Raw genomic sequence first — 24911 nt, 5'->3', positions numbered from 1 at the left:
CAAGACGCCAGTGTCCCCGTCACCACAACAGAAGCTCTGGACTCGACAACTTCCAAAGTTCCTACAGATTCCCAATGCCTGTGATAGCATTTGTACTTTACCTTGGGGATGCAGAACCAGTCTCTGATACACACCCTTCAACATACTACACAGACAACCAAGATTTAAATACAGAACTACCACCCTTATCACGGAAGGCTATTCAGCAACGGTAATACGAAAACAAACGATCTATAGCCCCGGCTGGTGTGGCTCCGTGGATTGAGCGCCAGCCTGTGACCCAAAGGGTCACTGGTTCGATTCCCAGTCAGGGCTCATGCCTGGGTTGCAGGCCAGGTCCCCAGTTGAGGACGCATGAGAGGCAACCACACATTGATGTTTCTCTCCCTCTCTTTCTCCCTCCCTTCCCCTCTCTATAAATAAATAAATAAATAAATAAGAGTTAAATTTCACATTCCTAGGTACTCTCTACCTACTCACAGAGTAGAAACACAGTAAGATGGATAAAATGTCCACTAACCTGGGGGGGCGGGGGGGAGGCAAAAATACCATTAAAAAAAAAAAACTATATTTGAAATTTTTTCAAGAGTTTAACAAGTGTCAGGTTTTGTTAAATATCATTTTCTACACATTTCAAAATGTGGGGGAAAAATGGATGCCTCTGCATATTCTGTCCTTCCACAGGTTTTAAAATATAGTTTCATTATGATATTTTCAGAGCCTGAGAACAAATGCTGGCTTTGTGGTTTATTCTAGTTCCTTATTTGACAGAAGACACAAGAACGCCATTGTTCAAATTTGCATGCTTCATACAAATACTCATTTGACCAAGTTAGACTTACAAAGCATAGCACTGCATTAGCTACTCCACTAATTGTAGGTTATGAAAAGGTTACAGCAGAGACGCAGGAAGGTTTAGGATGTGGGGAAACATGCATTATAACCCTTCTTCCCAAACCCCGCAATGTTTTGTGTTAGTGAAAATTGGTGAAAAGAACATTAGGCAGTTTTTATTCTGGGTGAATCTCATCAGAAGGGCAGCATCTGTATTCATTGCTCAGGGACTTCTTGAGTGCCTGCTACGCCCGTCTCAATGCTACACTCGTGTGTGCAGGAGAAACGCATGTGAGCAAAGCCAGAGGCTCCTCAGGTAAAGGAGAGAGAAGCCACACGGGCTGCTCCTCAGCTCTCGCCCTCTGGTACCAACGACGGCCAGCTGCCGGAAGGTCCTGTGTGCCTTTGTCCGGGGTCACTGCCCAGCCGTCTGCTTTCCTGGGTCGCTGGGGCGGGGGGTGCGGCGCAGCCACCATCACTGCGGGCGCAGACTTGTCTCAGGACTGGCAACAAGTTTTTAAACAGCGATCCGCAAATAGTAGTGTTTTCTGTCTGCGATCACAAGGACATGCTGAAGTTCCAGTTCCCTTGATAATTCATTGTGTTGGGTGCTATTTTAAAGTGAATAAATCATGCTATTTTATATAAAAGAAAAAAGGGATTATGGTAGGCAAGACCTGTCTTGAAAGATCTCCTCACTACAAGACACCCCAAATTACTAGAATGTAACAAGTACCCCCATCACACTTAAATGCATAGTTGGTTCTGCAGAAAGTAAGGAACGTCTCCAGGGAAAAACAGAGGGAAGCTTACCTCTGAGTGAGAAACTAGCACTTAACATAGGGCTGAGCTCAGCATCTGCCAGCTCGGTCATACAGAGGGACTGGCTTTCAGGGGTCCTTTGCAAGCCAGAAAGGGAGCTCTCAGGTGGCACAGGTAGGAACCTGAGCCAAGGCCCCTCCATGTGCTCCGTCTTCAGTGAAAGAAAAAGCAGGAAAAACTAATTATCTGCAAAATCTGATGACAAAGGACCACTCTGATTCAGCACAATGCCAGGCGTCTGCTCCCCTGGGCCTGCAGTCCAAATGCACCCGCCCTGTGTGGGCAGGAGCCCTGCAGGCCAAGAAGACGACCTAGCAGCTCTGGGCTGGACGTGCCTGGAGCTGTCGGGCAAAGCCAGGGTCAGGCTTCTTCAAGGAGAGCAGGTGCCCTCCGCCCTGTCCCCAGAGGGCCCCCAGACAAACAGGAACATGGAAGAAGCTCAGAGACGTGCCCCCGCTGCAGCTTAAACACTGCGAGCTGCCTCCTTGCTTCCGGGAAGGACTCCAGTGGGTGAGGGTGGGAATGGGGCGAGCACGCGCGCAGGAGAACACGGGAGCCGGGCAGAGCTGCGGGTCCCGTTAGAGGGAAGACTGTGGGTCAGAACCCGAGGGCATGGCTGCCGCCCTTGAAAGGCCCAGGGATGGACCAAGAGCAGCCGCCCAGAAGCCACCAGGGAGATGGGAAGCCAGCCCGGCAGAAGCATGGTTGTAACGAGGTGTCTTTGCAGTCAGTCATTTGAATAAACGCAGAAGAAACTGGTGCCTGATTTTAATTGCTATTTCAGTGTCCTTTGTGCTGGCAACAGCTGGGTCTTTGAATCTGTGTTGTCAAAATGCCTCTGCCTCACGCAAGGCGGAAGCCAAATTCGGAGTGTTTCTCGTGGGCAGCAAGCCAGAGGGGACAAGGCCAGGCGGTGAGTCAAGTCCCCGGCCGCTGCAGTGAGGCCACGCCCTGAGACGTGGGCCTGGAATCGCTTAGGATGCGCTGAGCCTGCTCTGCACAGATGCACCCCAGGAAGGCAATGCAGGCAGAAGGGCCCAAGGGGAGAGGCCAGGGGGCAGGCCCAGAGTTCAAGGACAGCAGCAGCGATGCCAACCTTCCGGACAAAGGGTGCAGGTGGGGCCTGGGAAACTCAGACAGTCAGATGGGCGTGTCGGGGTGCGGGGAAGGCAATCCGGCCTCAGAAGTGCAGGTGCCCCTTGAAGAAGGAGCAGGCTGTATCTCCTACTTGGTGACCTAACGGAGGTCCTGGTGAAGAAGCTAGGAGCTTGGCAGTCTGACCAAGGTGCTACTCAAACATTTCTTAACTTTTGGTTAAAAACCTGCATCTTTGTAAATAAAGACTTGAATAAAACATTTTTTAAATTCCTTTAATGAAGGAATCTACAGTTAAAACATTTTTCTAAGTCTTCTGTTCAAGACTAAGGAGGCAGTAGCTGACACACTTGCACCAAATATTGTCTTTCTTTCCGTCTTGTCCTCTCACATCACTAGGCAGGACCTAGCCTTTTCTGCACCACTTAAGTGTTACGCATCATAGTCACTGTTTCCATCATTTGTCATCAAGCCCCTAACTTTCGGGTCACAGGAAATGAGGGCACGTGGTAAATGAGTTAACTTACATTATCAGAAATAACTGCTGAGTATTATAATAGAAAACTCTCCATGGAAGTTCACGCAGTAACCACCGGATCTCAAAGCGTGTGGCTAGGCTTACGGGCACGTCAGAAAGCCCTCTCCTGTGTGGGGACAACGACAGGGACTCACGCTGCTGCTTCCTGGACACATTTCACTGAAGAGCTCACCAGGGCCTTTGACTGAATTCATCACTTGCTTATTTTGCTTCCAGGATATCTTAAAAACTATGATGGATGACGTATACATTAAATTATGATATTAGGTGATGCACTACACCGTAATTATATAGTTTAAGTACTATATATTAAAATATACAGAATATATTCATAAGGGAAAAGTGAGTCAAATACATGGTGATGGAAGGAGACTTGGTTTGCGTGGGGAATACACAATGTGATACACAAATTATGGGTCGTAGAATTGTACACTTGAAAGCTATATACTCTTATTAACCCATGTCATATCAATAAATGCAATAAAATTTAAAAAATTAAAAATCAACTTTAAAAATAAAAAATATTTTAAAGGAGAGAAGTTAATTTTTCACATTTGCACATAAAGAATAAAATAACAAGTTCCCTGGGAGCCATGAACAAATGACAACCACCGTCTGAAATACACGGGGTGCACTGTAAGTGGTCGGCTTATTTTCTAACCCACCACCAAGAGCACTAAGCGGTTTCTACCACCTCATTATTTCATTTACGTGAAGAAGCTCAGTTTGGACTTCAACCATACGAAAGTACTGTATTAAAGCTCCTTTAATTCTGTACATTAATCATGTGTTACTTGGGACTTCGTTTGGCTGAGACAGAACGGAATGAAAGAACTCAGAAGTAAGCAGATCCCAGCTCATCAAAAACACAGGAAGGGCCGCTCTGACCCGGCCCCAATGGGGACTCAGTCGGTGCCGCTGGTGCCTGCCCAGACCGACACCTCTGATCAGCCCAACCCCTCTGGGCACTGAGGGCGACATTGGTGACATTGCCCTGACCCCATGGACTGTACTTGGCCAACCCTTTCCGGGGACACTACACGTGCTTAGATGCCGACCCCGCCATCTGCCCCCGCCCTGGAATCCCTGCAGGACCCACTTCTTCCTGCCCACCCCCCACCCCCTTATTACTCTTCACTCTGCGGTGCTTTTGCTTCTCAGCCCGCATGGATGACCAATTTTCACTCCTCAGGAGGACGCTCATGGTTTATTCTGTTAATCAGGCTCCCAAGTGGGCCTCCTAACAGGGCATCCCTTCCAGAATTTTCCTGCCCAAACCCCGAGAAACAGGAAATACTCCTGAATCTCAGGCACAGAGCCTGGAGAGACACTCAAAGGTCCAGACACTGGGACGGAAGGGGACAACCGGAAACCCGTGACAATAAGTGCATCCAGCAAGCAACCTGGATCCTTCTCAACGAATCCCATGCTCACCCTCCACTCCTGCATCATCTAACAGGCTTCAGGCATGATGACGTTTGTCGGCCTTTTCTAGTCCCAAACTTATGGACCACAAATCCTGAAATACAAGTAAAGGTGGGCTTCTACCTCATTAGGCTCCTAAATACTTTAAGAAATGCTCCATCTTTTCCATTCTTTTATTCTAGCATTTCTCAACCGTCCCCACCCTGTCTCTCTCTCTCTCTCTCTCTCACACACACACACACACACACACACACACACAGACGGTTAGATTAGACACAGGACAACGACAGTAACAATCTCATCATACTCGTCCTGAACGCCGAGTTCATCCAGATTTTAACAGGTGCATTAGGACTGGAGAGTGATGGAGAGTTCAGAAAAGGCCCCATGAGGACCAGTAGACCAGCTAGGAACGTTTAACAAGGAAGGTGACCTCTTCAGATCTTTCCATTGTTACAAGTTCTTAATAATCTTAGTAAACCGACAGACTGATTTGAATGGTTCTCAATAATTGGATCGCCAGTGTTTGCAGTGATAGCCTACTTCTTGGTATTCAGTTGTCTGTCTGTTTTAAAAGGGAGGTTGTACTTTGAGCTACACATTTTCTAAAACTAGAAAAATGAATTATTTTTGGAAAAAAATGTTGACTGTCGCATTGAAGATGTTGTGGAACTACTGTTTCCAGTCATGTGACATTTCAGATGGGCTGATACTGTCAGAACCCCGTTATCAGTGATGCGTGGAGGCCCCAAACTGCTTTCCATATTCAACAAAGCCTCTCTTTGCATAGAGTCGTGATGAAAACAGGACGTTCATTCAGACACCAGAGTGCCATCACAAGGGTCACTGAGGCCGTTAAGGTCTGTTAAGCCAGGAAAGACAACATGCTGGTGTCTCATAAAATTTCAGAACCTGACCTCGAATGGATCCTACAAAGAGGAAATGGAATTTAGCATGTCGGACCGCTCCACAAGATATGCCTGTAAGTATGAGATTCTCTGACATAGCTGACGAGTGCAGTAATAACAGCTTGGTATGAAGGACTAAGGGAATTTCACTTCAACAGGAGGGCTGCTAGACATGTTAGCAGGCTTCTTCTAAGGAAAACAAACTAGTAAACACAGGTGTCAGCCAGGCCTGACCTTTCTACAGCTAAAAAGAAAAGACACTTACAGGCACACACACATAAATGAAGCTTGTACATGGAGTAAAGGAATATTGCAGTTTGAGAGTGGAGTATGTATCGTCTGTCATTTTAGGGCGGTTTGTGTGTCTATGATGTGTGTGTATGTTTAGATGAAGATAAAAAGCCAGACTTGGTGGCTTCGAAAATCTTGCGTTGAACAAATAATTAGTTCCATTATTTAACTGTCCTGATCTCAGGTTGTGAGGTTCATACGAAGCATTGCTCATCTTGATTTTACAGCATTTCCCCTTTCCTTAATGTTTCGCTGAAGCGCAGCTACACACAGCTTACTTGCTTTTCAAAAGGCAAGAATGGTTTGTGCTGTGGCAAATAAACCTCACGAAAATGTAAACCGCTTCAGGTCTGTCTAAATTTTAGGTGACACGCTGCATCATAATACAAAGGAACACACTTAAATACAGATACTATACATGAAACAGGAAGGGTTAATCAGGTGTCTATCAGGGTAGTAAAATATCTTAAATATGTGAAAAGGCTCAATTTAAGAACATTTATTTATATTTTCATATTGCTTTGAGGAAACTTGAATTTAGTTTGTGGTATGACACATTCTCAGCTCAACACAGCACTGATGCATTTGTAACTCTCATTCCAAGGTTATAACTTAACTGAAGATCAGTTTCATTAGAGTTGACTATACACCAAATACATTTGGATTTATCAATGAGGTATTTTAAGCAAATTCTAATCCTGAAGAGCTAGACTTTAGAAAGCATTTAGAATTTACTCTTTTTGGAATTACAAAAACTTCTCAGGAGTTCTTGGTTGTCAGCATGGAAGTATTTCATTCTGCCCTCTGCGTGTTGCTATCCTTAAACAGATATACTACTTCATGGTAAATATTCTTCAATGTAGGAGTGCAGACCTTTCTTTTTAAACCATTAATTATTTTGAAAATTCTGTGTCTTCAGACTGTAAATTCTGTTTTCTCCATTTTTTTTCAGATGAAATTCCATAGCCTCCCTCTTCTCTTCTCAAATTAGAGGTATGAGATTTTAATTTCTAATCCTTCATTCGCCTTCCAAAATGGGTCTGAAATAGTCTGTCGTTTTCTGCACCCTTGCGTAATCTCTCTCGCCCTCCATGTTTAAGCCTGGTAGAGCCCTTTGCCATCCTTCAGCAGCGCTTTGGCTGGAAGGGTAACAGACACAGGGGCCACTGGGTTTCATTACCCGAAGCCGGGTTAAATATTTATGAACGGATCCCTTGTTTCAGCATAGAAGGCGTTAGGAGAAAGTGGGGCACGTTCCGTGATCCTGCAGCAAAGGGCGGGGGCATGGTAAGAGTGAGGCCAGGGGTGATCAGAGAGGGAAGTGTCTGCAGGCACCTGGACTGAGTCCCAGCGTCTTCAAAGACGGGGAGCAGGGCCCCAGGTACCCGGCAGTACATGGGGCAGGACTCCAGCCACCAAGAGCGCGCCCAGCAAGGTCCATTTCCTACTGGACCAGAAAACCAGAGAACCTTGTACAACAAGCTGCTCTGTGCTCTCTCTATTCTATGCCTAATTCATCTTGCACGTAATTCTACCCTAATCTTTTTATGTAATTGTTGATGTTTTTATGTCACTACATTATGTTGGTATTCCATTATTCAACAAGCCTGTGAATATCTGACTTAGAATAGTAGATAACATATAAACTACTTATAAACATGGCCATCTAATAGCATTTGAATATAACGCTTCAGGGAATTTATAGTCCAGTAAGAGTAGATAAGTCAGAAATATAAACATAAATAAGATGATTTTTGTATGTTATGTATCTATATTACACCCCCTTTGCAATGTCACTCTGCCAAGGAGCTGCTTGGGCCAGAGAACCTCCTTCTGAATCAGTGATGCACCCAGCACACGGCTTCTCCTGGTCTGGCCTTGGCTGGAATTTAGGAAGGCAGCCCTTCCCTGGGGGAAGTCCCGCCTGGGGGCCCATCGCTTGGCAAGGGCCGTGGGGGTGAACCTAAGCACCTTCCCTCCTGCAGACCAGGGGTCTCTACAGAGGGGACGCCCTGTGTAACCGGACATAAGGGTTCTGGCTGGGCTGTCCCCTCATGCCTTTGCCCCCTAGCGCTCAAACGTGCGTGAGCTCTTCTGCCCGAACAAGCCCTTCCTGGGGCTCCATCCCCTCCACATGGTACACGCGCCCCAAAGTCTCGGAAGCCCTGTAGCAAACCCAGCTCATTCCAAAACTGGAACTGCAGCAACTAACAGACTGTGTGAACAAAAGAAACACAGGAGCACGGTGACCAACAGAAATGAAGGGAAGGGAGGCGGAGGGGGGGGGGGGCGCGTACAGGCTGAAGGAGGAACACGCGTAACGGGGGAGGCGCGAGGTCTGGGCCGACCTCAGAAAGGGGAAGGCACGCGGTCGGACACGGTGCGTGGCTCCTGCCCGTACGAAACTGCTTAGGAAACACTTCCTGAGTGACAGGTGACAGAGCGCGAGGAGGCCAGTGGGCCTCAGGTTAACGGGCTCAGGAAGTTTTGCACGTACTTTTCTAATCTTGACAGTTAGCTCCCCCGTGGAGAAAAGGAAACTGAGAATCGGGAAGTTTTAATGACTACGCCCGAGATCACAAAACTGAGGGCCTGAACTCAGGCACAAGCCTGTTTGGCTTGGAAGTCCGGAGTTATTTCAGTCCACCTTTGGGGAGCTGTAGGCACCCCCTGAACTCCGGTGCCCCTGGGCATTGCCTGTGCTGCGCGCCGGAGCCCAGCGGTGTGGCGCCCGGAGACGGCCCTGCCTTTGCTAAACAAGAGCATCGAAGTCACGAAAGAAAATAGGACACCCTGGTGAGGGGACATGCGTTTTCGTCACGGAGATCACCAGCGAGGAGACGCTGAGATATAAAGACTCCTGTCGGGAGGGGAGAACTCAAGGCCCGGGAGGAGACGGGATGCCCAGGTACAGTGACAGCAAAGACGAGAGGAAAGGAAGTTGTTGACCGGCCTCCGACTTAGCTGAGCTGGCCGCCGCTGGGAAATCTGCAACGGGGAGGCGACCACAGACACGAGGAGTCCTCAAACGTGACCTGAAGTAGTGCCACCCGCAGTGCAGGCTCTGGGAACAGGGACGATGCACGTACGGGTCGGGACGGTCAACGGCAGGGCCCTGCCTCTCCATCTCTATTGTACCTTCTGTGCACAGCTCTCCCAGAGAGAGAGAGAAAAAGAGTCCACTACCACCCTCCCAGTCTAAGCCTGTGACACCCGTCCCCTGGACCCTGCAGTCACCTCCTAACAGGTCCCCCTCATTCCGTACTAGCATCCACTCTCCTCACAGAACCATTTCAAACGTTACCACGTCTAGCCCCTACTTTACAACCTCCGGTGCGTCCCCGGCTCCTTCCTGGGAAGTGGCCGGGCTGTGAGCCCTGGCGTGCCCTCCTTGGCCCCCCTAACAGCCTGCTGCCTCTCCGCTTCCTTGCTGCAGTGAACCTGGGGACGTGATTATGGGCCGATCTTAGCACCGGTCTTTTCTCCGAGCCCTCTCCCTGCCATGCCAGGGTCGCGTGGTGACTGCACTGTTGTCATTTCCTCCACTAGGACACGACTTATTGTCCTCTGAGCTTGGTCCCGGCTGCCCTCCGCTCAGCAGTTACTTTCCTGGGGTGCCTTCTCTAATCGCCCCAAGTCTGGTCCAGTTCTCTTCCTGTGTGTACTCGCGGGCCCTCTCCCTCCTGTGTCACAGTCCCCATCATGGAACCTATAACTACTTCTCACTGAAAACGGGAGGAGGGGACACAGGGTCTGTCTGTACATCACCAGCCGCCAGAACTTGCCACGCAACAAGGGTTCGACCCAGGTTTCAGTAAACCAGGAAAGACTGATACAAAAAACTCACTGTTTTCATTGTATATGTGGGAATACATGTTTAGCAAAATATTTCCAGCTCTCATTATAAAGTGTGGGTTTAATTATTAACAGATTTTTAAGTTGCTTTCTCAAAGTTCTGAGTTTAAAATGGCACTCTTTCTTATGTAAAGCCGGGCTGAGTCACCCCACCCGAGTTCCCAAGGCAGGTGACACTGCCCAGAAGGGCGAGACAGGGAGCAGCACCCTCTGAGAATTCACCAGGAGGAGCCTTATTTTAATTTGGCCATAAACTATTGTACTTGGCTAATGACAAAGGCAAGTCCTTCTCCCATACCCTGAGAGATCTTTCTAAAGACAAGAATTATTCAACAAGAGAAATCTTGGGAGCTGACACATTCACCGCCGTGGCCTGAACGGAAGGACCCTCTGCATGTCGCCATCTGACGTGCGGGTGGGGCAGCTGGGCTCTAAAGGCACCACCCAAGCACCTGCACCCCCATAAACTACCGGTGAGAGGAGTTCCCAACCCCCGCCATCGATGGTGCTTCCTTAACTCTGAGCTGTATAACTACGAGAGCTCTTTAGAGATTGGCTGCAGCCTAGGATGATTTTAAATCGCTAAACGCTGTATTTCTTTAGAAAGAATGAGCAGGCGGACTTGCTGGATCTGTACGATGCGCAGAGATGCACCTGAGAGGCCCCCTTCGAAGTAAGTAGCATCTAAATTCCATGGCCATCACAAAGCATTTCCCCCGTAACAAACAGGGGCCTGTGTGTTCCCCCGCCATCTTAATATATTTTGTTCAGAAAGTAAAATCTGCATTTACACATGAGCGAGTCCCCCAGAAGAGCAATCATTTATTACACTGAGGTTGCGTTTTCATTATTCATGGCTGACACTTGAGAATTCAGCAAGCTAAATGTTTTTAGAGAGTTATTATGAATAAACATTCTTAGATTTATTTTGTTTAAGTTTTGTATTGTTTATCTTAAAATGAGATTCTTTGATCCAGAGTATTTTCCTGGTCCAAAGCCTCCATCTGCAAAGGGGCAGAAATCTTCATCCCCAGCTGGAAGGGGTGAGACTGGCGTGAGACCAGACGCCTGCCGAGCTCCTGAATCTGGCATCGGAGGCGTTTGGGGGAACAGTGGCCAGGTCAGAATGGCGAGTGCAATGCCTGAGAAGGGCGACCCACCATTTGATGGGATTGGCCCAGCCCAGGACAGTCCCGGAGGGGGACCCTGAGTGCCTAACCCAGCCACGTGCAGCCCTCAGTTCTGCCCACACCCCCTGCCCACGTCAGAGCGTGCCCTGGGGCAGCTGAGCGCCTCCAAAGGCTTGCGAGCTGCCACGTGCGGGCGGAGGAGCAGGAAGACCCAAAGCTCCAGGTGTGGCTGCTGCCACGACAGGCCCCATGGGGAGGGAAAGGGGACAGCTGGCAGGGGGCCGCTTCCCCTCCTCTGCTGAGGGCCCCTGCGGAGCACCCCGCAGGGCTCCCATGCGTTTCCGCTGGGCCGGGTGGAAGACCAGGGGAAGGGGAGGCTCCGCAATGCGGATTCACATTCGCGGCACGTGGCTGGATAGCAGTCATCGGACAGATGCTTTACACCGAGGACCTAGTTTAATTTTCATGACCATATCTTTCTGAGGTAGATACTATTATCCCCAGTGCAGAGATAACAAAACCGAGGCTGGGAAATACTCAGCCAGACCCAGGCAACTGAGCACAGCCTGGGTCATCAGATTCCAGACCCCCGCTCTCCCTCTTTCCATCACGAAGTGGGAGAGCGTCCCCGTATCTGCTTGGTTTCCACGGCCGGCACAAGGTGGGGGGTCTTATTTAAAAATCTGGGTGGGTGAAGGGGCCAAGGGGTTTAGAACGATTCTGAAGAGGGCATCTGACAGCCAAGGGACAATGGAAAACTTATGAAAACACTAAGAAGCAAAACTGGGTTAACCCCCCCAAAATTAAGTGTCACGGCTTTGCCCCCGACCATAATCACTGCACCTATTATTTCTCTCTGTGAATCTCATAACCTTCAGAGGCTAAGCGTCCTCTCTCCGGCTATCAGCGGAGCCGAGACAGCGATGTCGCCCCGGCTCAGGCCGCAGGGTGTGTTCCCTCCTGAAGGCTGGAAATGCGCGGAGCAGAGAGACAAGCAACACCCCTGTGAGCGCGGTCCCTGTCACCGGGTTGGAACGGTTGCTTTAGGCAAATGTTCCTCAAATTCTAATAAGAGAGAAGAACAATGAGTCAGATACGGTTTCATGGAAATGTTTTTTGAGAGCAATCCCCGGCAGTACACTGCTAAGCCTCGGGCTGATGCAAACAGTCCATCTAAAACTGGCAGGAGCCCTCTGAATTTTCAGAAAACAAAACATACTTGATCTTTTAAGGACGCCCAGTATTGTGTGTGTGGGGGGGGTTCCAGGTGACATTTTAACCTCTTTAACTAATCTTCTTTCATTACGTGAGGGTCCCGCTCATGCTGATGGCTATTGGTTCAACACTCATTATTGGGCCACCTCTACCAGAATCAGCCAGGGGACCGTGGCAGCTTCTGTCTATAGCTGTCTTCGTGACATGCAGTTACTAAACCCAGGGAACTTAAGTGTCATAAACTGAGTGGCAAGGAACACACTGAGGGTCTCAAAGAGGGAAAGCAGGGGGACTCAGAGGTTTACCTCCGAAGCCCACCCAGACGAGCAGCAATGAGAGCCCCAAAGCCAGTGTCCTCCACAGACGTTTTCTAAACGGTAAGTGCTTTTTTTCACTACTGGTCAGGACAAATGTAACTTGGTACTTTATTCACAGTAATAAAATTAAAACCCTCCATGTGTAAAAAATAATAGCAAATAATAGAAAATATCCAAAATATGAGCGCGTGCAAACAGGGCGTGTGGACAACTGTAAGATTCTAGCAGATCGGCTGGCCAACACGTCCCTAATACATGAGGCTTTAAAAGCACTTTGACAGTCTGTGCTGGGACCCTTAAACAGGTGCCCCTTCGGCCCACGTTGATCCCACCTCTGCTAATCTAAGGAATTGCTCTAACTATGGGCCACGTCAGGTGAAAAATGAGAAATAATCAAAATGCTCATTGAGAATAATTATGTAAACTATGAAATGCCCCCTTGTAGAATACAGTCAAGGCATATCAATGATTACAAATTATAACTATAAATTACAACACCATAAATGGTTATTAAGACAATTGTGAAGACATATAAGAAGTTCATCTTAAGAATATGTGTGTATATATATATATACACACACACATACACACACACACACAAAGTATACACACACACAAGCAGAGTATGATCACTTCTTGGCTAAAAACACACAAACACGCACACAATAAAAAGACTAAAAAGAAATCAAAATACCGATAGTGGTAATTTAGGAACAGAGAGATTATAGGACCATAATTCTCTAGGGTTTTAAATTTTATTTGATCATATTTTCAAGTTGATAATACTTCCATAATTTTTATACTTTTAAGCATTCGGGAAGTAAACATGAAACGGAAAAAATCACAGGAAGGTAACTGTCCACCCACGACCACACACAAAGGCAGTGTGGTTTTATCTCGGTGTTATTTTCGAGACTGTGCGTTTTACGCAGCTCAGCATGACCTTGGGGCTATTTTAATGCAACGGGCCCTCTTGTTTCTTTTCAAAGCCTCACGCTGGAGGAAGTGGGCGAGTGGTCGCGGTCTTTTGAAAAGCTGATGGCTACAAAGTGTGAGTATGACGCCCCTGTCGTCTCTGACCAGCTGGCCGGCTTCGTGCACAGGGGGAAGGGGCCCCTGGGTGACGGCAGTGGCCCCCTTCTCGCTGCCTCCCTCCTCAGCGGCAACGGCCACCGTTAAAAAAGGAAAACCTGAAAATAGTTTGTCATGTCAGCCACCCTGATTTTCTTCGGTGTTAATTAAAACAGCATTAGTCACTGTGGATATTTATTCTTCCCAAGTCTAAGTGCAGAATTCCTTGGAAAATATCCTTAAATAGTAACACGTACCGGAATATACCGCCTCACCACAGCCAGCTCAAGTTCGGTCCCTCTTTGAATTACCAGTCTGCTTTTCTCAGCGCCTTCACCAGAAAGAATGAACTTGAGGCTTGACGTTCCGAAACTCCTCAGAGCTTGTTTCTCACTTGGTCGGGGTCTCCTTCCAGTGAGCCCCTGTACGGCTGTACGGAAGGATCGGTATTCAGACGCTACGAAGGCGGGACAACAGCAACTGACACGTGGGTGGGGCGTCGTGGGCGATGACGTCATGGGCGCAAGGCGAGAAGCGTGGGGGTGCGCGCATCCGGGCGGCCGGCGCCGAGCCTGGGGTACGGCGTCGGGAGACTGTGTGCGCAGATAAACACCCAGCGTGGGGACAGAGAACCTGCAGGGCTGCGCCGAGAAAATGCGCATTTGCCGAACTGAACACTCTTCCCCGTGGGGTCTGTCCCCCTGAGATGTTCGCTGGCTTCTGCTGACGGGCCCCCCTCCGTACCTGAGACGCCCGCTAGCCTCTCTGGGCACGCGGCTTCTGCTAACACCCGTGGCGTGTGGGACGGGGCGCGTGGGAGTTTAGTCAGTGGGACGGCAGGGTGGCGATTCAGGAGCAGGTTCTTCGTGTCCCCCTGGCGCTGCCATGCTCCTGGGCCGTGACCTCCTCTCCCTGCCTCCGGGTCCCCTCCTGGTCCGGGGAGGGCTCTCGCTGCCTGGCCCCAGGGACGATGGCAGCGGGGGTGGCCGCTCCTCCTGCAACACCTCCGTCCCCCACCCACGCGGCGGTCACGGCACACCCTGCCCCCCGGGGCCCACCTGCCGTGGCGCGGCCTTCTGAGAGCACCCGAGACCTCGGCTTCTTCTTTCCCCGCCCTCAGCCCCGACTCCCGCTTCTCGGGTACCCTCCTGCCAGGGGGTCGTCTAGCTTGCCAGCGTGCTGTGAATTTATTTTTAAGAAGTATTTTGGGGGCCAATTTTTGGACATTGGAATGGAAGGAAGAGACAAATGGATGGGCTCGGTCAGCTACACGGATGGACCCTCCGCTGATAAATAACTTGCATTCCACCTCGGCCCCTGTAACCTGTGTCTGGAAGTGTCGCCCGTCACCCACGCCCCCGCTGGAGCGTCCTGTCTGTCCTCTGCAGAGCGGGAAGGGCACCGCCTCTCCTTCCAGCCCGACCGCGCGGGCCGGATACAAAGCCCCACGGCTCGGCGCCTGGCGCAGCCTCCGCACGCCGTGACCACTCGCTGTTCCTATTAGCGCTGAAGCCCGTTCCCCTGGGTACCACTCCTTGTCCTCTGCTGCCGACCGAAGGTCCCAACTGTCCGACCTGGCACCTGGGACCTCGAATAGCCACGAGCTGCGGTGTGACGCAGACCTCGGTGCCCCTGCAGCCCCCGCGCGGCCCCGCGGAACAGGGCTTTTGTACCGAGTGGGGATAACCGGTCGTCACAGCCCGCTGAGGCTCCTCCGGGACCAGCGCGCTTCCCAAGTTCTGCCCCAGCGCGCCCTTCCGCGCGGTGCCCGCCCTCTGGCCCACGTGGCCTTGGTCCCCCGCTCGGCGTCTGCGACCCTCCCGCTCCTCTACCCACTCTGCGCATCCTGGAAGGGAAAGCCCACCTTCCGCCTTTTCCACGAAAGCGCAGAAACGTTTTCCGTCCTCTTCTCTGTGGGCGGAGTCGCTGTGTGCTCTGCTTCCGACTCCCGCTGTTCTGTGTGCTGGTTTCCCACAGCCGCCTTCTCGCTCAGCAGTGGGCTTCCCGAGAGACAACTCGCCTCTCGTGCCCCCTGCATCCTTCCCTCCCAAGTCTAAGAACGTGCTTTGTCCACAATGGCATTCAATAAATGCCCAGGGAATAACTAACTGCAAGGCAAAGATTAGTAAGAAAAGATCAAAACACCAAGACACATTATATAAGGATTTCTGCTCCGGCCTTGGAGGTCTCATGGACAAAGTGAACGAAATGAAGGAGTTGGTAATGACCTCAAGAGGGAGCCTCGCTAGAATTTGCAATTTAGAGACATAAGGCCGTAAGAAAAGCGAAGTCCACAGAAAGGGTGAGGACGGGAAGGGGTGCTGCTCTTTCTAAGCCTCTTCCCGGAAATTGAATTACAATGACATTGATGTGAAAATTCAATAATAGCGTAATAAAACGGCGATTAAAAACCATGGGTTCTGTGGCCCACCCATTCAGAAATAGAAGACTGAGGGTACAAAGGTTAAATATGCCAGAGAATAAAATGCGCTGACATTAACCAGACCGACCAGGACAATGCATGCTCTCCGTAAGCTAGGTAGGCCCCTGTTCCTACACAGATTAGAAGCCTGTTCCCCAGAACATGTGGTTCAGAAACCCACAGGGGAGTGAAACCTAGTCAACGTGGTCTCCACGGAGGATCAGGAGCTGGTTTAGAAACCATTAAGGAACAATCATCACAATACAGTTCAATTCAACTTCCTCCCAGGAAAAGGGGATCGAAGAAAATCATCAGTTTAAGGACAGAACCATAGCAAAATGAAGACGTTCATTAGAAATTAACCACGCCAGCAACCTAGATGCATTCTGGATGCTATTTAATGATACGTTGTTGACCCACAAGTTAATTTAAGAACAGCACGTGCCTTAGCTTGATAGATACTCAATAATTATTAGGCACGTCTTAGGTGCCAGGCAATGTGGCCGAGAAGAAGAAATGCCCTGTGCTCGAGCAGCACAGAAAATAACAGAAAACAGTGGATCTTCGGAAACTGAAAATCTAGAGGAGATCTGGCACATTTGGGCAAAGAGGAAATGGTGACTGAAGCAACTTCTAGTGTCACTAAAAACAAGGCAAAGGCCTACTTTTTAAAAATAATAATAGCCTTGGATGAAAGACAGTACAGGGGTCTTCCTGAAGGCGTTCATCATTCAGGGCAGGTCAAATACACGTGCCCCCCAGCAGGTCAAGGACAACTATGCAGAAGGCAGACGGCAGCATCAGGGCACATGGCACACACCGTGTGTGTGTGTGTGTGTGTGCGTGTGCGTACGCCGAGGGTGCAGACAGAAGGGGAGGCATGGCAGGTTTCCTGGAGAAGGGCTCTCACAAAGGCCAGGTGTCCGCTGGGACCTGCTGACTGGCATCTCTGTACACTGATAAGGAGGTCTGACTGCCGCGTTTTAAAGACAGGAAACTTGGAGAAGGAGAACAGCAAAGACAAATGAGTGCCCCTTTCAGTGAAGAAACATCGTGTAGGGTTCCTTAGGGTTTCGTTTTAAGAACTGGTATCTTTTTTTTTTTTAAATCCCCACAATGGATTAAGCGGAAAGTACCCTGCAAAATTTTCAGGTCTGCAGATGATAGGAAGTACTCCCAGTTTCCAAACAAACATCAACATTTTTAGAAAAGAATCCAGTTATTTTCAAATGGACATAAAGTCAAAGTCAGTTTTTAAACGAACCAGGAAAAAAATGGGTCTGAGCTGTTAGTCATCTCTTCATAAAAATATATGAGAATTCCTAACAATTTTCCTGGGAATTTTGGTGACCGAAAACACAGTACAGTGGCCCAAAATGTCAGCGAAGTATTAAGTATCCACCAAGAAGACAAATGGGGGGGAAAGACTGTGGATGTTTGAGATGGTGAAACCTATTGGAAACAGAAAGATACAGAGCCATGTGTCTGAAACATCAAGCGGCCCAGCAGTCACCTACAGCCCGAGGGTTCTTCATACTGGAAAGATCCAGACTGAAAAATAATCGAAACCCAAATCTCTAACGTCAGAACACAAACACAGAAGGCTCATCCGTGTATGTGTAGGCCAGTTTTCAGGAGGTGAGAACACAGGCCGCCTGCTGATAGCTGAGCAAAGTATGTTTAATATAAACAACAAGAAGTTTAGTCGCTCACACCCTTGGGTGACTCATGCAGTCCTGCCCCGTAATTGGAAGACCTTCCAAGCACTGGGACGTTGGGGTGAACAAGGCCAAGGTCACTGTGCTCAGCTCATGTGCTCCCTCTAGAGGGAGGAGACAGACAAGCAAGCAAACGAGTTAATTAATCAATTCCAGGGAGTGGCCAGCGCTTTGAAGGAAGGAAAGCCAGGCCCTAGGGCAAGGAAAGGCGGTGTTAAGAAGCCACCTGGGCGATCAGCAGGGACAAAACCCAATGACAGACGCAGCCCTGCCCGGTGGGGCCCTGCGAGCTCAGGCCGAGGCACAGGAGAGCCGTGTTCCAGAAGGCCCGCGATGAGTGAGGTCAGCGTCTTCAGACAGCCAACAGGAGTTAATCTGCCAGGAGCCTTCTAGGGGACGTGAATGACCTGGGAACCCAGAGTCACAAGAGCCCATGTGCTTTCACAAGACCCCTCTGGTTCTCTTCTGAAGAATAAAAGCAGAGACCAGTGAGAAGCCAGTGGGAACGAACCAGACAGGACTGGACTCAGTGGTGGAGACAGAGCTCGGAGCGACTGAGTACAGACCCCAGTCAAAGCCAGAGGCTCTGGGGTCACTGGGAGGGAGGGTTCTGAGGGGCGGGAGCAGAGGGGCGGCGCAGGCGCATGCTCATATTTCCAAATTCAGAGAAGAGGGACTGTCAGTGAAGGAGACAGAAGAAGGCACCAGGTGAGTTAGAGGACCGAAAGGGTACGACCGATGGTGAGGGGACAGGGGCAGAAGTGAACCGACAGGGGAGCAGAGGGTGACAGACAGGGAGAGGCCATTAAAGCAACTGTGTCAGCTGACGGGGACATGGCGGGTTCCAGAATCAGAGACGCCTAGGCTGAGTCTGAGGTCACCAAGCAGAAGGGGCTCCACGACAGCAGCATGGGGGGCACGTGCCGCTTGGCCAGACATAGGAAGGCGTCAGCACAGGCTGTGTCCAGGTGACAAGGGACAAGGCAGGCAGCCCTGAGTCCTACGGGTCCTGCAGCCACCTGCCAGGAGGTCTGCCTTTCACTGTTAGAGCAATGAGGAGGGGTTCAAAGGTTATAAAGAGGGGTTCAAAGGTTATAAAGGAAGGGTCCCAGCTGATTTTTGTTTGAGATCCTTTTGTCTTATAAAAAAAAGTGCAGAGAAGATGAAAAGGAGGGTCACGCTGATGAACTGAGGTGTTTTTCAGATTAGGCAGTTTACAAATATTTCTCAAAGATCACACACAAAGAGAACACGTAAAAAGAGGACAGAGGATAATGCTATAAATATAACAGAGTCTCGTGTATATAAAGGGATCTGAAAATGCAAGAAAACACTAATAATGCAAAAGAAAAACGAATGAAACATTTGAAATTCACAGAAAAATAAGAGATGGTCAGTAAGAAAGAAAAATGTTTAAGCGTTACTATTCCAAAAAACACAGATTGGAAAGGATGGCATGAGCAGACATTTTAACACTAATAAAAAATAATGAGGTCATCTGGAAGCAATTTTACAGTAAGTATCAGGAGTTTCCAAAAATACTACATTGTCAATCTAGCAATCTGTTCTTTTGCATTCATCCTAAGGAAATAATGAGATGAAAGGATTTATAAACCAAAATGTTCAGTATAGGATAACCTGTAACATAAAAAGGGGGAATGATCTAACTAGTCAATAACAGTGGGTGAACTCAGGAAGACAGAGCTGAGCCCTGCAACGGACTTTGAAAGGAGAAAGGGAAGTCTCTGCTACCTGATATTAAGTATGCACGAGTGGTGAAGACTGCTTTCACGGTGTAACGCCTATAAGGTGATTTGTGTATATATCTGCATTTCTGTAGATAAATTAATGCTAGTACACAGGCAGTTAAATACGGACAAAGGATTAATAGAATAAAAGGAAATAATGGTTATCTTTATTAGAAGTTCTCTGTATTTAAAAAGAACCCACAGTACTTTAAGCTACATTTGATTAAACTAGAGAAAAGCGAAGTTAGGAGAAAAACCAGAAATGACTAATATCATAGAAGCCAACCCAGAGAGTTTCCATAAAACGGAGGATTGACTCTAAAACTTCACCCAGAGGCTGGCAGGATCACGGAATGCGCCACCCCCCGTGGTGCAGCTGGGAAATAAATGGATTTTAAATTGTTCCAGACACACTTCTGATGGAAGACCGAGGCGCAGCCCACCGTTAGGACTGAAGGATGGGGTGAGCCTGGCTGCCTAGCAACCCCCAAATAATAGGTGGGCCCCTGTTCTGAGTCAGCCGAGAGCAATGTCACGCTTCCCTCCGGCACCGCGATATCAGCATGTGTCAGAGAAACAGTAATTTCAGGGACTGGTGTAAAAATAACATGCAAGAGAATCCCGAAGGCACCCCCCCCCCTCGTTTCCAGAGAAAAGGCTACACTAGGCGCGACACAAGCCTGTCTCTTCCGTCTCCTCGATGACGAGCAGTCCTGTGATCCGTCCCCACCCACTGCGCCGGCAGCATCACCGCGCCTGAGCACGGCGCTCGGGAAGGAGACCCACTGGGAAGGGCAGAGAGGGCTCCATGGACTGATGAGGAAAGGGCTTTTTTTCCCACCTTGTAACTCACTTGTGTGAGTCAGCAGAAGGCCTAGGCTGAGCAATTCAGTTCTGACTTCGATAATCACTCAGATTCCGGGAACACTTCTGTACATACGTACACACGCGTTTTCAGCGACGAACTTGGCTAATGTACAAACATCAGTCTAACGAAGACGGGATTCTGTAAAACACACCAATCGTGTGAGCACTGATGCTACACACCGGGACCACATCCAAATACCAGACAGGGCCAGTGGTCCAGGCCGGCGTCCCTGAGGTCATGGTACAGTAACGCAAGGCGTTAGCATCCCAGGAATTTGCAGACAGCTTCTGGAATAAACGACTCTAAACATTTTACCATACGATTAAGCCAAACATGGATATGAACACGAATCCAGAATACCATGTCTGGTTTCCTAATCCTCTCCCCGGCCCCGCCCCCTCGTCCACGCAAACCACCAAGTAGCCTGGTGGTTAAGTCTCATCCCAAGGCCTGTAGATTTTATCTGGTGGCTCATTTTTTCCTGTTTCTTAGCTCATTTCTTTATTTTGGAATGAAGCACTCATTCAAAATTCCTCTGAGTATAAAATATATCAAACTGCTTTTTTATTTTCTGAAACGGAACTCTGCTTCTTCCTATAAGCAGTGCAAATCGTTGGCTTCCCGCTTTACTTGTAAAGTCAGAAACGAGTTGCCCATCCATCCACCCCGCTGCTTCTCTACTAGGTTGAGCCAAGGTGGAACCAACAGCTACTTTGGTATGAAAATAAACTTCTTGCTAGAAATCTAAGTTAAAATGCATCCACCCCACTGGGTAGAAAGAGTAACTCCGTTTCATTTTCAATGTCACATTTTTATACACGGTCTGCCCCATCGTAGCAGCTGTCCTTCCAACTCAAGAGATGTCGTCTTTGAACCATCTCCGCCCGGAGTCAGGAAGGCTACACTCGCTCAGGTACAAGGACGAGCCCTGCCCTGAGTTTGGGGTGTCCCCGGGATGGTCTGTTTCTTGCAGATTGCCAGCACCCCCCGCGCCTCACGCCTCCTTCAAAGGGCTCTGCCTCTGTTTGAATTTTCCTCTCGGGCACAACATGCCATAATTGTTCCCTTTATTTTTGTGTCGCTGCTGACGGCATCAGTAGACGCTGAGGAGCCAGGTGCTAGGAAATGAATCTCTTACGCTAAGAACCAGGATAACAACATCTTACTCACCACTGCCGTGCCATCAGATTACCGTTATTTCCCGTAACAGTCAAGGGTACTGAATCAAGGCATTATTCATCAGGGTCTATGCTCAGTCACCTCTCCAATGTGCCTATACACACATTCCTATTCCTATCAATCAAGTTATGCTGATTTATCACTTAGCAATTCAGTTTCTCAGAGATGCCAGATGTCCTCATCACCAAAAGACGCTGGCTATTCATCTCAGAGCATTCGTCCTGAATCTTGAGTGCTTGGTCCTCCCCAACATTCTTACTAATGCGCTACGTCTCTCTGAGCTTGCCTCTCCCCCTTCTTCAATCTCTCACCCCCACAGAATAGCACCTCCATCTCCCACGTGCTTGCCCCCCTCTACCTGCTCCAGAAGGGCAGATTTACCCGGAGCTGAGGATGCCCCTCTCTGGCATTGAGTGTCACTGTCACGGTTCTGTTGCACAGACCCACTGTCCTGCTCTGCACTGTGAGATGGTTCTCAATACCGTCTTCCAATTCTACTCTTTCCCTGGACCTTCATCACCAAATAAACCATGGACATAAAGTTGAGTCTCTCCTCTGTCCACCTTCTCTTGCCCTCATTGGATTCTGAGAAACACCCCAGGTGGTACAAGCTGATCAACTGATCACTTCTCTGTGAATGGGATATCTCCTTCAACCTGGCTCTTACCCTCCATTAGTTGGAGGTTTTAGACTTTTCATGTTGGCTTCATGATCAGGTCTCTACCCACTGATCTGATATTAAATCCTCTTTCTGGGTCCTGGGGTCCTCTCCGGTCCTAGACCCACACACAGTAGTGGACATTTTTCTCTGAGTGACTCAGAATAAAGGAATGAGGGGGTGGCCACACCCATGACTGGCAATGTCAGCACTTGGGTGGATAGAGCTGACTGTGACGTGATAGGAGTGCATGCATGTGTGCATGCGTGTGTGTGTGTGTGTGTGTGTGGTTGTGTGATTATATAATTTAGGGGCTTTGGTTTATACTTTATTTTTCAACTGCATTATGTATTTTTCAGAGCTTTTAGTGATTTTGACCCATGAAAACAAACTGACCTCTCTGTTACTTTCAGACGGCCCGGTAGTCTATGCAGCGTACCTAAAGCGGGAGCACAGTGATGAGAATCTTCAGTTCTGGATGGCCTGTGAAACCTACAAGAAAATTGCCTCACGATGGAGCAGAATGTCTCGGGCAAAGAAGCTTTATAAGATTTACATCCAGCCACAATCCCCTAGAGAGGTAACCAGCCAATAGCGACAGCCCACAGAAATCAGAGTGTCCTTATCTGTCACGCACACCCGCGTGCCGGGCGTTCCACGTGCAGGGTCTCCTACGACGCAGCCAAGTCAGTGCTGCTCCTCTCATTTCCCAGCTAAGAGCCCTGAACACCAGGGACGTCCTTAACGTCTTGCTCAGTGGGACTCAGGAGCCCAGTGTGGAAGTAGGATGCCAGGTTAGGTCAACGCAGCTCCAAAGCCTCCCCTTATTAAGTTATTTTCATTCCTAGAGAATTTATTTAGAAAGAAGGATTGGCTTTGCTAGAAGGAGCTACAGGTACCGTAAGTAGTGGCGCCGGGTGAAGGATGAGCCCACCTGAGGCGCAGACCAGCAAAGCCGGCAGACATTCACGTGGATGTCATGCGGGTTGTTTAAAAACGCCTGCAGAAAACGGAGTGGTGAGCGACACAGATACAGGGAGGCCCCTCCAGGTGGGGACAGAAGGGGGAATGAATGGTCCTGTCCAGGGGATATGGGTAGCGGAAGGTGTATGAGATTCCGATCACCCAGGACAGACAGCCCTGTCTTACTGACTTGCTCCTCAAAACTCTTGTCCGGAAAACACGTGTCTGACTGACGTGACCACTGCTCTCCATTCCTCCGCTTCTCTTCACCTCCTTCCCATTTCAGGGCATATTCAGTTAAAGCACCGTTGATGACTGTTAAGGAAGATCAAGTTTAAAATAGCACCAACGTCCCTGTTTTCCTTAGCAAAGAGCTCCACTCCGTAAACTTCCTTGTTTGTAGGCTCCACGAACCAACCACCGGCAGCCTCCCGCACGAGCACGGGTTTCTGCACGTTGCTGGGTCTTGGGGCCTCGTGTTATTTTTATCTGGGATGTGGGGGTGGGTGTTTACATTTAAAGAAGCAAGGAGTTTATCTTTTACATCCTTTTCGATACCTATAAAACTGCAAACAAAACCACCCTGGTCCGCGGAAAGGACGGGGTGTGGGGGTAAATTAACCCTTTCTGTTACACCAGTGCCCTCAAGTCTGCCCGCTGATGTGGTTTTGCTTTCCAGATTAACATTGATAGTTCGACAAGAGAAGCCATCATCAGGAACATTCGAGAACCCACTCCCGCGTGCTTTGAAGAGGCTCAAAGAACAGTGTACATGCATATGGAGAGAGACTCCTATCCCCGGTTTTTAAAGTCAGAAATGTACCAGAAGCTACTGAAGGCTGTTCAGTCCAATGACAATTCCTGACGACCACGCACAAGCTTACACTGAAGACAGCATGTTGAAAGTATTGGCTTTTTGCTTTTAATTTTTAGAAAACAAAAATCAAAAATAGAGTAGGAATAAAGTACAAGGGATCAAACCATAAACTGAGTTCTAGTTCCCAAGGAGAAACAGACCCCAAAGGGGATGGATTCTAGAACTCGGGTCCCATGAAGAATACAACTTCCTAGCGCTCCGCTGATACAGCCCAAAGAGGAGGGTCCTCCTTCATGACACAACAGAGTTCCTACAGTAGGCGGCGAGTGGGTGCTTTGTTACTAAGGACACTTTGTTGTCACGATTAACAGATTACTCCTTTAGAAGCTGTAGCTATGTGAGGTGTGGCTCTAGCGCCAATTTAATCTGTAGGTTGTAACAATGTTCGTTAGTAGACAAACCTAGTCCCCTAATCCATTGTGTTTAGCATTTGCAATGTCAGAAAGATAGGTTCTTGAGAAGTGTTTTACCTATAAAGTTTTCCTACTACGTGCATGACTGAGCTTCTATGTTGCGTATGTCTTCTGATGAGTCTAAGCTGTTAAAAATGTATCAACTTCTTTATTTAGTTCTATACTTTGTCAGTAAAAGGGTAGAAATTTTGGTTCCTATACTTTGAGATGTTTTTTCCTTACAATGTGAATTCATCATGGTCCTAACAGTCAATAAATCCAAATATAAATTTACAATTTATAAATGTGGTTTTTAAAAAGACACAATAAAGTTATTTTTCCAGTAGAAGGCTGTTTTTAATCTGTCCTGTAGCAGCAGCTTCCTCAAATTTCTCAGAGATCCCACAGGAAAGAATTCGTGTATGTTCCAATTTGTTCAGCACAAAGCACAGGACAGATACTCCACACAAACGGACAAACAGTCTGTGTTTTTAATGAAGGGGAAAAAATACCTAAAATATTTAATGTCATTTTTCCAAAAACTTGGTTTAAGATCTTTAGTCTTACCATGGAAAGTGTTTCTTA

General features: G+C 48.5%; 1 protein-coding gene across 2 annotated transcripts; it reads left to right on the top strand.

The window, feature by feature from the left end:
• Nucleotides 1–5488: 5488 nt before the first annotated feature.
• RGS13 (regulator of G protein signaling 13) lies at nt 5489–24453 on the top strand. Of its 2 annotated transcripts, none has more exons than XM_090263275.1 (6): nt 5489–5696; nt 6866–6906; nt 10376–10441; nt 13420–13481; nt 22508–22674; nt 23737–24453. In XM_090263275.1, the coding sequence occupies exons 3-6, from the start codon at nt 10377–10379 to the stop codon at nt 23920–23922; spliced, it is 480 nt and encodes a 159-aa protein (XP_090119401.1). In that variant the 5' UTR covers nt 5489–5696; nt 6866–6906; nt 10376; the 3' UTR covers nt 23923–24453. The 2 variants fall into 2 exon arrangements, with proteins under 2 accessions (XP_090119401.1, XP_090119400.1); XM_090263274.1 differs by having other exon boundaries at nt 10372–10441.
• The last annotated feature ends 458 nt before the right edge of the window (nt 24454–24911 follow it).

Source organism: Furipterus horrens, unplaced genomic scaffold (assembly GCF_987537825.1).
Source record: "Furipterus horrens unplaced genomic scaffold, mFurHor1.1.pri manual_scaffold_15, whole genome shotgun sequence".
NCBI lineage: Eukaryota > Metazoa > Chordata > Mammalia > Chiroptera > Furipteridae > Furipterus > Furipterus horrens.
This window is presented reverse-complemented; position numbering and strand designations above follow the sequence as displayed.

Coding starts and splice junctions, on each gene's coding strand:
- RGS13 (XM_090263275.1), top strand. CDS start 10,377: ATGAGCAGGCGGACTTGCTGGATCTGTACGATGCGCAGAGATGCACCT. Junction 10,442..13,419: donor CCTGAGAGGCCCCCTTCGAA/GTAAGTAGCATC, acceptor TTCTTTTCAAAG/CCTCACGCTGGAGGAAGTGG. Junction 13,482..22,507: donor AAAGCTGATGGCTACAAAGT/GTGAGTATGACG, acceptor TGTTACTTTCAG/ACGGCCCGGTAGTCTATGCA.